The following is a 15,461-nucleotide window of genomic DNA, read 5'->3' on the forward strand; positions in this document are numbered from 1 at the left end:
GTTCTTTCTTGCGGCGGGGATCATCAACATGCTGAATGATTTCATCTTGGTGGTTATCCCTTTCCCAAGAATAATCAAGCTCCAAATGAGCCCGAAGAAAAAAACAGCTATTTGTGGTATAATGGCTTTGGGAGTCTTGTGAGTATCCTATCATTCGTGAACCAAGTTGAGATTACAAGGAGCTAAACAGCCTATCATAGTGTCTGTGTGGCAAGTATAGTGCGAATCCACTATCTGTCTCTATTTATGAGCACTGTCGACGTTACTTGGCTCATGGGCCCTGTGTTCATTTGGTCCACTATCGAGCCATCGGTTGCAGTTGTCTGTGCCTGTCTACCTCACCTCGCACCACTGGTCCGACTCGCCAGCCGATCAATCTCGAGTAGCTTCCATTCGCAAAAGTCTACAACTGCGACTTCACGTAGACGGCACAGGCGAAATAGTGGACCAGGGCACGGTCTCCAAACGCACAATATTTTCGGCAACCGTGGGACAACATTTGATTACGGCTTAGATCAAATGAAGAAGACCGCAAATGATGACGAAATTGGCCTGACAAACTACGTGACGGTTGACCCTGATGGAGTCAAACACCCATCGATTGAATCGATCTCAGAAGATAATGTTCATGATCACTCTATCACTGTCCAGTCGAGTTTTGTGCAAGCTACTTCATCAAGACCCTTCTCGCAGCACCGCAAGGTTTGAAGACAGGTTTAGATGCTCGTATATATACGAATTAGAAAAGTTAGAAAAGAATTTTGTTTAGCATGGACCTAGATTGCGTATGTAGTAGGTTGAACCGGTAGCGGGAGCGATGGCTTCAATACAATTGATGTACGTGTATGGGGTGGTGAGACTGGTTCAGTTCGCGTCTATACGATGCAACTGCATTCACCATACAAAAAGACGGTCGGATGACAGGAAGGTGGAAATTGTGGTGGATATTGTCGCAACATAAAATTGTGGTGTTGTACCGCGCGATAAATAACTCCGGGCCAAACACGGACCCCTCTACATAATAGCTTTTTTTAGGTAGAGAGGGTCAACTCTATGAAGGTCGCGTCCATTCGCAAACCAACAGGTAAGGAGGTTCATCTGCTGAGAGGCCACTTCCCCTCGGAGACGCACACGTTAATACTTCTGTATGGGCGTTCTGTTTCTTCTTGCTAGTTATTCTCAGTCTCAGCTCTTTACTGTCTGGGACAATGCGCTTGGTTTGCTACTAAGTCGGTGATGTTAGGATCCGAGTGGTCCAATAAATAGAAACGATCGACAAGCTATAGTTAAAGAAGTGGACCAGCGGGGCCCAGGGTCAAAACTAGGCCTTGCTTGTGTTAAAATATACTTAGCTCAACCTCACTTGCCCATTCTCACCTTTCTCTCCATCTACCGTTAGTACCTTTTCGGCATCTGAACAACCCGCCATCACCCCAGCACGAGGTGTTCCACACGCCAGAGTTACTCGAATCGATATTGCTTCAATTAGACCCGCACGCACTCCTAACCTCTGCTCAGCGAATTTGTCCTGCTCGGACCAGCCAGATTCAGAAATCTACTACAATCCAGCGGACGCTCTTTTTCAAACCAGACCAGGAAAATTCATCCGCGGAGAAAGTCCACAACGTGTTTCTGATCGAGGCTTTTCCGTACGTCTTTCGGATGCCTGGGCCAGCGTCCGATGACAAACAGCCGAGTTCACGACGCAGTATTTTGACATGGCTCCTTATGCTAGTCCATCAACCCCCCGCGTATAAGATAGGTGTTTGGATGGACCACATTGGTGCGGTCTGTCTCGATACGTATTACGAAGTGCCGGTAAGCTTCTTACTTATTTCTAATGCTATGCCATTTGCAATATTTAGTGGTGTTGAGTACTCAAGGAGGACCTTAGCAAAACGCATAATGGAATCCGCATGGAAACGCTTTTTGAGGAGCTTTTCTTAGACGACTGCCTCTGGTATTGCACGTCAGAGCCAAAGTAGATTATCTGGTGGAATCAATCACCAAAGTCTTCACTGTAATGCTTTCAAAGGCTCCAGGGGCTAAGGAGTGGCAATTTAGACGTGGACATCTTGTTTCGTGGAGAGAGGTTCAGCAGAGATTATGAGTCAGATGAAGAGATGTCGACGCCTACTTCAGACCAACAAAATCATGGCCTCATAAACCCCTTTGAACAAGATACAATCAATAAATCCCTCTGAATTACGACACGCAGCAACCTTACCTCCTGGGAGCCGGACGGCTCATGGCTAGCCAAGAAGAAACTATGAACGAGCTTATCTGTACCGAAGGGAGCTATTCAACCGCTCCAGCAGATAATTAGTCGTAGACAAATTTGATGGCCGCGATTGAGTAAAAGCAACTAGTTTGAGTCAGGATACCTTGCAAACTTCCAAAACAGCAAAGGCAGAGAAGAAAAGAGGCGGGGTAAAAATAAGGAAGTGGGGGCTGATAAAGTGTTTATAGTCAGCTGACTTTTGTCTAGGCAGGAAGTACAGGTTCAAGTGTGAAGGGTTGGAGCATCAGTTGGGGGGATAAATAAAATTGTATAATGTATGCATCATTTGTTGTTTTTCTTCTGAAACTACAGGACCGCCCCGAAATCATCTCTAGGTGATGCCGTCCTAAGATCACCTCTAGACCTAGGACTGGCAAATATACTGGTTAAAAATTCAGGAAAAATAAAGCGCCTCGCGCACAGCATACGGAACTGGCCTCTTTCTCGCGACACACACAACCTTGGGAGTCGTAACCCCGGCACCACGCTGAGCCTCCGCATAGGCCTCCTCAATAAGATCATCAAGATGTTTCGCTTCCTCCTCCCGTCCCTCAGTCTTCATCTGCCCATTGAACTCCTTGATAGTCATCAAATGAATCTCCGTATCATGGCAAATCAAGTCCGGCCGCCCATGATAAAATGTCAACTGGCTCTCCTCAAACCCATGCTTGAGCAGATGCAGGGGCAGATCAAACACCCAGTCATGGCGGCCACCGGAGTGCACAAACTCCCTGATCTTGTCGAGCGCCACTGTGTTAAGCTTCTCATCGGTCTTTTCAACATAAGTGTGTGCGGTGCTCAGGTCGTCCCACTGGATCCAGCCCCCGGGCTTAAGTAGCTTAATTACATTCTTGATCACGGGCGCGGGATCGCGGTTCGAGATGGTAAGGAGGAGGAGACGCAGGTGGATCACGTCATACTTCTCCTCGAGCTCGGACGGGACCTCGTCGAAGATATTCCAATTGTAGAGACGATGGATGTTGCTGGGGCGCCAAGCGGCAGGTGGGAGTCGGGCGAGGTTGATATCGATTCCGTCCAGGATGGCACTGGGGTACTCGTGCGCTACGTCAAGAAGCCAGAGACCTGTTCCCGTGGTAATGTCGGCAACGCGCGGGTGGTCTCCGACTGCATCTCGGATGGTGGGGTGCAGGCTGTAGCCAAGGCATTGTTTCCAGATGAGGTATTGGTAGTTTAGCCGTTGGGTTCCTGCGTGGCCGGAGTCAAGGAGGTAGCCCTTTCCTTCGCGCAGGCCGAAGCCGGCAGCATGGTCGAGAGGTGAGGTTTCAGGCATGTTCTAAGGCAATGAAATTGTTAAGACCGCGGTCTTGGGTTGATACGAGGATATGACGAGTGGTGGGCGTCTGTGGAAATGAGGTTTAAGTCTCAGTACAGGTTGATGACTTGCAAAGGCGAGATGGTCAATATTGAAGGAAGAAGAGAGACCCAAGATGGATTAGAAAAGAAAAGTTTTGGCGCAAGACGGTTATCTGTACCTTTATTTATATATTGGGCATGGATCACAAGCCCAATCCGCCAAACAGTGCTACAACACACATCTCATCAAACCTGCAAGATTTATGGCACAATACGTTAAATCAACAAGTCCCACTCGTACTAAGATCTACAGATCTACAGTTCTCTGATGTCGTCCATTGGAAAGCGGCTAGCCGAGCGCCATCCAACATGTTTAGTAAGATAAAATGAAGTCAGCGTGGTTATTTACGAGCATGAATAGCCAGATACCATTAATAGAAGGATTTCATTAGAATCGTAGTATAAATTAGCAGTTCCATACAGCTCACGACCATTACTTTGAAGGAAACCGATGTACCCGCCCCCTAGAGTGAGCCCTCACCTCTCCTCCTCACACCGCAATATCACAACAGATACCAATAGATGACAATTGAGTGATTATCCTTATAAGGTTGAACAGCAGAATTCCGAAAAGGGTGCATGATTGTCGATGATTCCAGTCACCGAACGGGCAATGTTCTTAGTACGTTACCAGGCGAATGATGTAGACCCGTCCAGGGGCCATCTGGGCGAGAAGATCAGCAGTCGGGCATGCGATACATCATTCCTCCATCCATCATCGTATTTATGTTGTGCTACCTATTGATCTCCATAATTATTGATACCTCTGTTTTACATACATGTACCCCCTACGAAATAACTCGCTTCCTCAACAACTCTCTACAAGCTGCGCCGCTCCACCTACAACCCATTATGACTATCACAGATCATCATCATTGCAATATGTACAGCTCTGTCTACGCAGCGGAAACGTATGATCCCATTCGGACAGCACCACCTACTGGGATGCTCACAAGACGATGCGTGAACTTCATACCGCTAGCGAGCGATACATTATGCAAGATGTCGGAACCGGCACTGGGCGCGTGATCCAAGAGCTGGGCGACCAAATGGCGCAGGAGTCTCTAGCCCCTTCAGAAACCGATTTCATGGGGTTTGACACTTTGCAGTCAATGCTGGATCGGACCGTCGGAACTCCAATCAAGGCCGTTGTCCACCAACCCGCCTTCCTGGGCCCTCAGCTACGCTCTCGCTCTCGAGCTTATCATTGTTCCCATCTCGGTAGTGACCAAGGAAAATTGACCTGTTTATTTTTGCCTACAGCACGATCTGCTACTTTGTGCTTCCGGGCGAGGCCGATTGCTTTTTGTCTCAGGTCCAGCAGCCTCTACATCGCCCCAGTAGCAACACCATCATGCTCATCGCCCACTCTCTCCAGTGCGCCCTGCGCCTGGTACTCGTTGAAAACACCCAACCTGGCCCGGCTCTGGACAATCTCCGTGACAATCTCTCTGGTGAATTCCGGGTATCCATGAACCGTTACGAACCGGGCCGGCGTGTACATGCCCTGCACGGCGCAGATGCCTGGCACCGGACGTGCGGGATGGGATGGGCAGGAACCGAAAACACGACGGTACCTGTATGTGACCGAGATAGAAAATAAAGAGGAGGCATTGAGATGAAAAAATGCTAGAGAAATATACAACGGAGAATTATTTACGCTTCTGAGGTGACGAGTTTGAGTTTCCAGGCATGGTTCGGGCATACTGTTGTTGCCAAGGTGCAAGGGTAATAGGAGACGGTCTATGTGTGGACATTGGCTTAATCAATGATTGAAAGACCGCCATTATGATCACCGTCATCATAATTGTCATAATTTCCAAGCTCTGCAGTAGAAACTAGACCTTGCCACATTGTTCTTTTGGGACACCGGTAGGTTGCCCACGACCAACCAAGGACCCATGAGCCTGGATATGGTGGAATTGCCACTGGAAGTACTCCGTACTGTATGGACATGAGGCTTTTGTTGAGTCTTCGCTGCACGTGTTCTTCTTGGGTCAAACCTCAACCCGTGTTTTGGCGAGTTCCTTAGAGGCGGGCTGAAGAGAATCCACTAAAGACCCGCAGTGGAGCATCCGCTTTGAGTTTAAAAGCCTGATCTTAACACAGATTCAGCCACCCACTTTTCACATTCTCAATTTTCAGGAAACTTCACACAGCGAAATCTAGCTGGCCCATTTTCTCTAACATGTGTTAGTACAATACGCTGTGGAACGCTGACGTGGCCTACATATACTCTGCTTATGCAGCTGCAGACTATATGGATTTAGTGGTTCTCAAAAATGCAAACTATCAAGATCAGCGAGATCGGCAAGATCTGGACTTCTCGATCTCATGGAACTACAGCTCCACTAATTGGCGGTGAAGCCGCGATTTTTATTCATAATTAACAGGCGATAGACAACAAGAACTAAGCTCGCACAGTTTACAGCCTTGTCCGCATCTCAGAAAGCTATGGGTGATGTGGGCCACACCGTTGAATATGATGTCTATGCCGAATGGCCCACGGCCCATGCGCAACACACGGTCCAGTCCTGGCGTCGGGCCAACCAGCTGGCTCAAACCAAGACAGTTTCAATTGATGGAAATTCGCTAGATATCGCAACTGTCGTTGCTCTCGCACGGTTGGTAAACTGTCTCTGAATATGCTCCCCTCAGTGCTGACGGGAGTATAGCTTCGGCTGCACTCCAATCTTAAAGGATGCCGTCGCAATCGCTGCGCACCTCGATCGAAGTGTGCAGACTTTGAATAACTATCTGTCCATGGGCTACTTCTTCTATGGTAAAGCCCTAGCAATTTGATATCCCAATGCTCTTCTATCAACTAATGAGAAATTCAGGCGTCAACACGGGCTTTGGCGGAAGTGCCGGAACGCGAACTAAGGATCTATTGGGTCTCCAGCGAGCCCTGATGCAGCTCGTCCAGAGCGCCGTGCTCACGAGCGAAGATCTGTCCGGCCGTTCTACCCACGAGTATCTGGAGTCACATAGCATGCCCAGCGCCTGGACACGTGCCACGATCCTGGTTCGGTGCAACGCGAACCTACGCGGTCATTCAGCGATGTGTTTCAACGTTCTTGAGGCTATGCTGCAGCTACTTCTTCATGATATAATACCGGTCGTACCCCTCCGGGGCTCAGTCTCTGCATCTGGCGATCTAATGCCCCTATCTTATATCGCTGGCGCAATTCAAGGGAGCCCCGATGTCTTTGTCCGCGTGGGTAAGTCGGAGGACGGCTCGTTGAAAGTGATCTCAGCAGAGGAAGCTTTAAACAACGCATCTCTCGAACCCATCGTTCTGGGTCCGAAGGAGGGCCTATCTTTGATCAACGGAACGTCTGCCGCCACAGCTGTTGCTGCTTTGGGCCAGTATGAGGCCAATCAGCTGGCTGTTGTGGCGCAATTACTCACGGCACTCACTTCCGAGGTGCTATATGCAAACGTCGAATGGGCACACCCGTTTATTGCCGTCGTGCGTCCTCATCCAGGTCAAATTGAAACTGCGCAAAATATTCGCACCTTCCTACGCGATTCGAAGCTCACCTACGGACTCGAAGAGCTTAAGGATCGCCTACAACATGGCCTAGCCCAGGAGCGCTATGCCACTCGGAGCTCCCCACAATGGCTTGCCCCCCAGCTAGAGGATCTACTATCTGCGGAGCAGCAGTTGGTCACGGACCTCAATTCCACAACTGATAACCCGGTGGTAAATGTGAATGACAACGATATCCACTGTGGAGCAAATTTCCAAGGGGCATCGGTGACCTCCGCGACGGAGAAGATCCGGCTAGCCCTGCAGTCGATTGGGAAGATGCTATTCGCGCAGACCAGCGAGATGATTAATCCCGACCTGAGTAACGGGCTACCCCCAAATCTATCAGCTGATGACCCTAGCTCATCTTTCTGCCTGAAGGGCATCGACATCAACACGGCCGCATACGTTTCCGAGTTGGGCTTTCTCGCAAACCCCGTCAGCAACCATGTCCAGGCTGCCGAGATGCATAACCAATCTATCAACTCGCTAGGGTTTCTGTCTGCACGCCAGACCCTGGCTGCTGTGGAGGTCTTGTCTCTTATCACAGCCAATTCCCTGTACACGGGATGCCAGGGCGTTGATCTGCGCGTTCTACATCGAACCTTCCTGGATGGCATCCTGGAACCCTCCCGAGAAATTGCGCTCCGCTGTGTCCAGAGCCCCAACCACCTCGACCAATTTTTCAATGTATTCTGGTCCCTTGTTCAGGGTCGTTGGTATGAACTAGCAGCACTTGATGCAGCTGACCGCTGCGACGGTGTTTCCGAGTGTATAATAATCGCGGTGGTCCGTTGCCCCGACCTCACTACCAATCTTGCGATCCCCCAAATGGCTGCGCTCTCCAGGGAGTACAGTGAATTTCTGTTAGAATCGTACACCACCCATCGGGACGCCTTTTTCCTGTCTCCTTCAACGGCAGAGTATCTTGGCAGGGGCACCAAAGCAATCTATTGTTTTGTGCGTCAACAGCTGGGCGTTCCGATGCATCAAGGGCTGATCGAACATCCCGTTGCTGGCGACCCCAGCAAAAACATGTTCAACGGGCGTTACAAGAAAACGATTGGGTCATGGGTGTCGATGATCTATGAGACATTGCGTGATGGGTCCTTGTATGCGGAGGTCTTTCGGTTCTTGGAACAAGCTCGGATTGGGGAGGAGAAGCAGGGACTTTGCCGAGAACAGTGACTGAAAGGGCATTGGAATACATCTTAACTGCTTAAATAATGACCGTATGGCGGGCTATTGCAACTCGAGAAATGCATAAAGTGAATATCTTCTCTATATATACCTTAAGAGCGATTCCACCCTATCCCACAGGGCGTGCTAGGTTTAAAGAACTATTATATATAACTAACAGCGGCTAGTAACAAGGCTCTTTAGGAGCTCTACTATACTTATATCTAACGCAAGGTAGTATTCTGTAAAATTTTAGTAGGTTCTATTGTTAGCTATATATATATAGCTAATATAGGACCTTCGTACGAAGTCCTGATATTGTTATACTTAGCTAAAGCTTTGAGACTATTAACCGCCATTTTGTTCTATGATGTTTTCCTACCTATGTTTCCCCCTTTCTCCTTTTCTTCTTTTCTTTCTTTAATAAATCCTTCTTGTGTACAGGACATGCTATCCATTGATACAATTTAGTTTGCTCCCTAATAGGCCACATCAGAGAGGCTATGGCGGATGATTCGGTATTATTGATCAACGAGAACACCTTGCATAAGAAGGACCCCCCCCGGGTTTCGTGGTCGCGTTGAATATCCTCATGATGGAGTTATACGTATCGTTGGAGCGTACTGAGAAGCAGTGGATTGACCTGCTGGAGCAGGCCAGGTTTAAAGTGATCCAGGTCTAGCGTGCAGAGCTCCAAGGTGTTGGTTTAAATGCATTTTACCAGGCTGTTAGGGGCTAGATATGAATCGTAAAACTTCTAAAACTATAACCTAAAGATCTTACGCCCACTACACTTCATTGTTCTGTGCCAAAAATAGGGGTCCATTCTCGCCTAAAAAACAACCCAGGTAGAGCAATAGATCCCAGCATTTTATTGATAAATCATGCAAGGTATCAGCAATTACAACAGGGTTAACTAGGGTGCAATAGTTGCAGCAGCAGTTACTATACCAGCTACATCCCAGCTAGTCACGTCGAGGGCTGGCCCTCCGGTTCCATCCTTTCCGAGATCTCCTTGCTGCGCGAGGTATTGCAATTTAGCAACTGACTCCCTTAGCTCCTCCTCGGTGGGCATGTTGACGATCATCAGATACATCACATCCTCTCTAAGGATCTTAATTCTGCTACCAATGTCCTTCTTCTTTTGAGCCCACTTCTCTTTCCACGTTTCGCTCGGAGGAAGACCCTGAGCAGCCCGCTTCTTGTCTCGGGATTCCTTGATGGCAGCCCCAGCGCGATCGAACAGACTTGGTTTTGGCTTATACAGGCCACCGCTAAGGGTTGAGAGAAGGTTTCCATTATTCACTGGGTGGTTGGGGTCATTGTATCGTGAAGTGAAGGCCTTCCGCCCTGACTCGGGGACAGCCACCACAGACCCCTTATGCTCGGCTTCCTGCTTCCTGTTAAGACGTATTCTTTCGGATGTGTGAGAAAGTGAAAAATTGAAGTGGTACTCACAAATGATGCCTGTGACTTTCTATCGATGTAGTCCCGAACCCAGGTTCTTCCAGACTGAAAATTCGACTTGGGCTCCAGGCCATCCCTCATCCGTATGGCAGCTCGATCAATCGCCGGGAATACTAGCGGTGCACACTCCGGAAGTTGCATCTCACCTTGCGTCGCGCCACTTTCTAGTCGATAATGCTTCATGCGCTGCTTCCAGGCGTTCATTTGTGGGTGCTCCTCACTGTGAGTAAACTTAGAGATTGTTGCGGCCGCATCGAACTCTGGTCTCTCTGGCTGAGGTAGGTTGGGATTGAAGTCTGCTTGCACACCTGACTGATTGAAGTTGACCTGCTCGGTTGAGAAGAGTCCGCCAAGCCGGTCAGCTTCGGAACTAGAGGAGTTCGCCTTCTGCTGTTTCTTTGTCGGCTTGGGAGGTCGATCCGTAAACTTCATGATCATCGCGTATTGGCCACGAGGCATGAAGATTTCTTGGTTCGCCCTATCAAGATAGCTGTTGGTACGGTGACGAATTTGAAATTGCTGTGCCGTGTCTGCCACAATTTGGATAGCCGCAGCGGTCAACGCGACTGTCAACGAAGGGGAGAAGCCAGTGATATTGGCTGCGACAACGATGACCTGGAGCCACAAGGAAGCCTATGAAAATGATAAATAAGTAAATACAAACCCGTGGTGGACACAAAAGAGGGAAGGGTGAGAATTAGTGGTCACCAACCTGACTCGCTTTATGGAAGTCGCTGATGAACTTCAGGAACACATCTTCGCTGACACCAGAGTCGGCCAACACAGGCGCATACGCACGCACAAACCCACGCTTCCTAGCGCCGGGCCTGCGCTGAGGAATAATCACAGGACACGGAAGTCGCTGCGGCTGCGCAGGTGGTGGCCCTGCCATCGCCACAAGTGCGCGAATCATGCGCTCTCTCTTCTTTGCCTGCTCGTCCTCAGAGTCCTCGGCGTTTATCTCCTCGGGGTCATTATCAGCACCCGCCTCGGAGTCCCTCTGAGCACTTTCTGCACCTGGCCTAGATTGCGATTGATCGTATGTGGGCAGTCCGAATTCTTCAGTGGCTTCATCGAGTTGCCAAGCAGCCTCGTCTCCCTCCATCGCGCGCTCCCGGTCAGCTCTGGTGTCAAGATTGCCGCCGTCGGAGTCATATATCGTCTCAGAAGGGTGGTTTATACTCTTCTCGTCAACGTCGGATGGGTATCCCACTTCAGTGGCTTTGCTCTGCCGGTTTGAGCCGGGTGAGTAGGGAGGGAGCTCTCCTTCTGTTGAGAGCTCCGAGGCCCTTATCGGTAGCTCTCTCTGGTTGCCTAGCTTTGCGCAGGCCTCGCGGGGGACTGCATCAGCTTTCTGGTTGCCGGCAGCGACATAGTCGCCGCTCTCACTTTCCGCATCTGGAATCGAGCGAGGGGTCTCTGAAACGGATGCAGAGGGAGAACCAGAGATAGTGTCTTTGTTACGGTGTCGGGCTGCATGAATGGCTTCAGAAGTGAAGCCAATGCTTGAGCCGATGAGTCTCGCGAGCCCTTTACCCATGGTGGTGGTTGTAGGGACAGTAAGTATGGAATGAGAAGAAAATATTTCTGAAAGACAGATAGTATCCCACGGGGGCAGGATCCTTCAAAGCTCGCTTATAGAGCTGCGAAGATTCTAGATCGACATCCCTTTTACCAGGCCCGAGCAGCAGGATGCTCTGAAGTGGATCTGAGTGGAGGAAAGTATCTATTCCTATTATGGCAATTTAGATGTTCTGGCCCCCATTCTGATTTTATTTTTAGACTTTATCCAGTCATGTCGCACTAGCGTCTGTGTTAGGGAAAAGTAATCATAAGGATTGTCTATGGCCCCCATCAGGTTTAAACTATCTAGCCGGCAGATGTGTGTGGGATCGGCGGGCTATGGTATACCGACTCTCCAGGAGACAACCTAGAGGAGGAACGGGTACAGATAGAGGAAGCAGCTTGAAGGTTTGAGATTATACTATAGTAATAGGGGAAGCCTCGCGCGACAGAGAAAAATCGAAACTAAGTTTCGACTGCACAGGATCAAATATGTATTCTATTGACCATCGGCATATTTCATGTTCCAGTCTCCTGAAACTATACGGCCTGGTCAAGACAGTCGCCATTGTCGCCGTTGAATCAGTACTGTTTATATGCTTTGAATGGCGGAGCACCGGATAGGCCTAGCCCTATCTCGAGTAGTCGAATATATATGTACTGCGCATAGACACATCCTGTATTTTTGACACTTGAATCCCCAGGAATTCAGGCGGCCAAAAAGATCTATCCAACACACTCTTGGCGATCTACGACAGCCCAAGCTTTATTTTAACTGCAAAAGACCTGTTAGGCGGGGGAAAGAAAGATACAAATGCACCATGGGGCCCTCTCCGGCCCTAAGCCTCTTTTTATTTTCCTTAAAACATTGGCAATTGAAATCCCTTCTCTGTTGTCTCTATCTATATCCTCAAAATGGGCACCAAGAGTATATCGACCATCTATCTGGCGCTTTTTGTCCGTTAGTCCACTGTAGTTCCCACCTTGTTGCCGAGCCAAGGGGTGCACGTGAACCAAATATATCACAAGCCCAGAAACTTCAAGTGCGATATCCGGGATTACATTTCGTGAAAGCAGCTGAAAACTATGATGAGAGCCAGTTCGATCCCCTGGTAAGGGCTGTACTCACCACGAATTATTATTCGCGAAGGCACGCATCACGTCCAGTCTAAATTGAAGTCTAATTTAACACCATATTCAACTGCTCGACAGCTTCACGATCCTGGGAACCGAGCAGCCTATTGTGACCAAATGGCTTGCCATCTGACTCATCGCTTCTTTCTGCTATATTTAGTGGTTGATTTAGGCGCATACTCTGTAGTGCGTATTCCACCGCGCCCCATTGGCCGCCCAAGCGTGCGCTGAGCCTCGGCGCCCTATGGCCCGAGCACCCTCCTACCTCCTCAGTTATTATAACTCCTCTAAATTATCTATCGATCGGACGCGACGCCCGTTGCCTATGCCTTTTGACCCCTACCCCTATCCCATTAGTTACCTAACTAGTACCAACTGAGTTGGCCCTATAGCCCTATACGTGGATCGATCTATCGTAAGCCTCGCTGCCGGTTCCCTATTGTATCACCACCTTCCGCTCTACTCTATCTCCCTATTTATTAACTTCTTACCACGCACTATAGATGTGGCTTATTAGAATTCTATAAGGGCATTCAGAACTAATATCACGTAGGGTCACATACTACTTACGTATATTTGCCCTACATCTATTTTATAAGCGTATTAGAACTATGGCTAGAACCTAATTCTATTAAGAATTGTTTTATATTTAGTCTATACTATATCATCCCTATTTCTATACCTTTTACCCCCATATCGCTCTTATATTTAAGAATATTGTTCTTTACTATATTAACTAAGCTAGGTATAACGATCAAAGTGGAATATTAGCGATAGATTAATATTATTAATACTACAGGGCGAGGGCTTTTTATACAATTCAATTTATATAAGAAAGTATAGATTGTGGTTATACGTTATTGTCATATTTTGCTTAATATAATATAGGTAACAGGCTATCATACAAAACCTTCCACGCAGGGACCTTAATAATACTTCTTAGCATATAAGAACCGCGGCATAATCTGAGTCATGTTAGTAGTCTCCTTAGTAGAGGCGGAAGATCTATTATAGGATTCTTACTCATATTTGCCCTCTCTACCGGGAGTACAGTTGGGAATGTGAAAAAGACTGTCTCCATGATTGCTGCGATCACGGTTCCGACATTACATAACCAACCAGCAGGCTCTGAGACTCTGAATAATCTCGAGCGGGGCAGAAATTTGATGTCTCGTCTTTGGTACAGCAGAAGGGCGGCAGGTATTGCAAAAGAGATCATTTGCAGAAGGAGACATGATCCAAGCAACGCGTTGAAAGCTTCGGTAGAGGCCACGAACAAACAGTCACACAGGAAGATGAGGAATGCGTCTAGATAAAGCGCGTTGGCGGGAACATGTCCTAGTGACCGACTCAGACATGAGAATCTGGATGAAAAAAATAACCCACGGTCACGGGCAAAAGCCCATATAAGCCTAGACGTGGTTTGTTGGACAAATACCAGGACAAGGACAGCAATAATAGTAAACAATACGAGAAAGACTGTGCCCGCCACGTCGGACTTTGTAGCCACACGCCATAGCTTATAAATTGGCATGCTAAATTCAATGCGATAAGCTTGACGTCATATACCTAGGAGACGGGGTATATCAGAGAGCGAAACCACTTACGCGTCGCCCAGTAATGACTCGAGATCGGTAATGCAGTATGACATTGCGACGGCAAATACGGAACCAGTGAGAAACCCGATGCCAACGGTGGCCATGAGGGCTCGTGGAACCGCCGAGGCTGGATTAAGAGTCTCTTCTGCAAGATGCAGAGCGGCATCGAGGCCACCGTACATGTAACAAAGGGTGATCAAACCGGTCAGAAAAGACACTCCTGGTGTCCAGCCAGTAGTCGCATCAAAATTGGTCCATACCCAAGTCGAAGACTGCTTTTCGCTTCGATATAGACAGGTTATAACGGAGACGGAAAATGTTGATAGAGTCAAAATAACTTGAACATTCATCAGATATGGCCGGAAATACATAGTTTGACAGAAACAGAAGACAACTCACAAGCAGCATCGTGGATCCAGTTGGTTCGTTTGAACAGAACTATGTTGTATATCAAAGCAAAGACATTCAGAGCTTGATAGATGAGAAATAGATGCCATCGTTCAGGCACGTACCCCTTGAAGTACTCTGGGAATGCGGTGATGAGCTGACTGGCCATTAAGGCCACACTTGCGCCATTGGCAGCCCAAGACAAGGTCGAGATGATGCCACTGGCATATGCAATGAATCTGTTGAAACGTTTCGGAGCCAGAATGCTCGCGAAATGGTATTGCCCACCAGCTGTGGGGTACACACTTGCCTGCTCTGCTAGAGTGACGGCAGCACATGTGTAGAACGCACAGGAAACAAGTGTACCATATATGACACTCACTGTGCCTCCTGCAGCGATGGCAATGGAGAGACTTGCTGCAATGGCAACCCAGCTATTTGGAATGTTAAAACCAACGGCGATGATGCGAAGAGGCCCAATGTCTCGGCGCACAACTTGGGTATCTAGGTGGACGATTTCTAATTGTCCTGGTGTGTTGTCATCGGAAGATCCGGCAACCGAGTCCGTGTCCACGGTCTTCTCCAATTGCTGCATACTACCAAAGGACACTGGGCTGATCAGCAAGGTATGTCTTAGTACCTAGGCCACCAAGATGGTGCATGTAGTAATATTCACGTACAAGTTGAAGTTTGTGAGCTGAGCGAGCACTAAATGCCAGGTCTGGATTAGTGTTGAAAAAATATTTTAACCTGGAAACTTGCAATGTAGAGCACAGATGTTAAAAAATACTATAAGAATGAGGAAATCGGAGGTTAAATAAGAGGAATAATACTTTCCAATTGCTCAAGTGTTAGGTGTTAGGGTGTTAGGGTGTTAGGGTGTTAGGGTGTTAGGTGTTAGGGTGTGTTAGGGTGTTAGGGTGTTAGGGTGTTAGGGTGTTAGGGT

General features: G+C 48.3%; 4 protein-coding genes across 4 annotated transcripts; 1 reads left to right on the top strand and 3 right to left on the bottom strand.

The window, feature by feature from the left end:
• Positions 1-2,675: 2,675 nt before the first annotated feature.
• Positions 2,676-3,572, bottom strand: PFLUO_LOCUS9616 (uncharacterized protein; the record flags this gene model as incomplete). The annotated part of the gene is made up of 1 exon (XM_073787462.1): positions 2,676-3,572. The coding sequence occupies one exon, from the start codon at positions 3,570-3,572 to the stop codon at positions 2,676-2,678; it is 897 nt and encodes a 298-aa protein (XP_073643615.1).
• A 2,892-nt stretch (positions 3,573-6,464) lies between these two features.
• Positions 6,465-8,375, top strand: PFLUO_LOCUS9617 (uncharacterized protein; the record flags this gene model as incomplete). Its single annotated transcript, XM_073787463.1, has 1 exon — positions 6,465-8,375. The coding sequence occupies one exon, from the start codon at positions 6,465-6,467 to the stop codon at positions 8,373-8,375; it is 1,911 nt and encodes a 636-aa protein (XP_073643616.1).
• A 907-nt stretch (positions 8,376-9,282) lies between these two features.
• On the bottom strand, positions 9,283-11,373 carry PFLUO_LOCUS9618 (uncharacterized protein; the record flags this gene model as incomplete). The annotated part of the gene is made up of 3 exons (XM_073787464.1): positions 9,283-9,759; positions 9,825-10,466; positions 10,546-11,373. The coding sequence occupies 3 exons, from the start codon at positions 11,371-11,373 to the stop codon at positions 9,283-9,285; spliced, it is 1,947 nt and encodes a 648-aa protein (XP_073643617.1).
• A 2,760-nt stretch (positions 11,374-14,133) lies between these two features.
• Positions 14,134-15,124, bottom strand: PFLUO_LOCUS9619 (uncharacterized protein; the record flags this gene model as incomplete). Its single annotated transcript, XM_073787465.1, has 2 exons — positions 14,134-14,465; positions 14,528-15,124. Coding segments are annotated over 2 exons (929 nt in total), but the record flags the coding sequence as incomplete, so codon positions are not given.
• Between the last annotated feature and the right edge of the window lie 337 nt (positions 15,125-15,461).

This window comes from Penicillium psychrofluorescens, assembly GCF_964197705.1.
Source record: "Penicillium psychrofluorescens genome assembly, chromosome: 6".
Lineage (NCBI taxonomy): Eukaryota > Fungi > Ascomycota > Eurotiomycetes > Eurotiales > Aspergillaceae > Penicillium > Penicillium psychrofluorescens.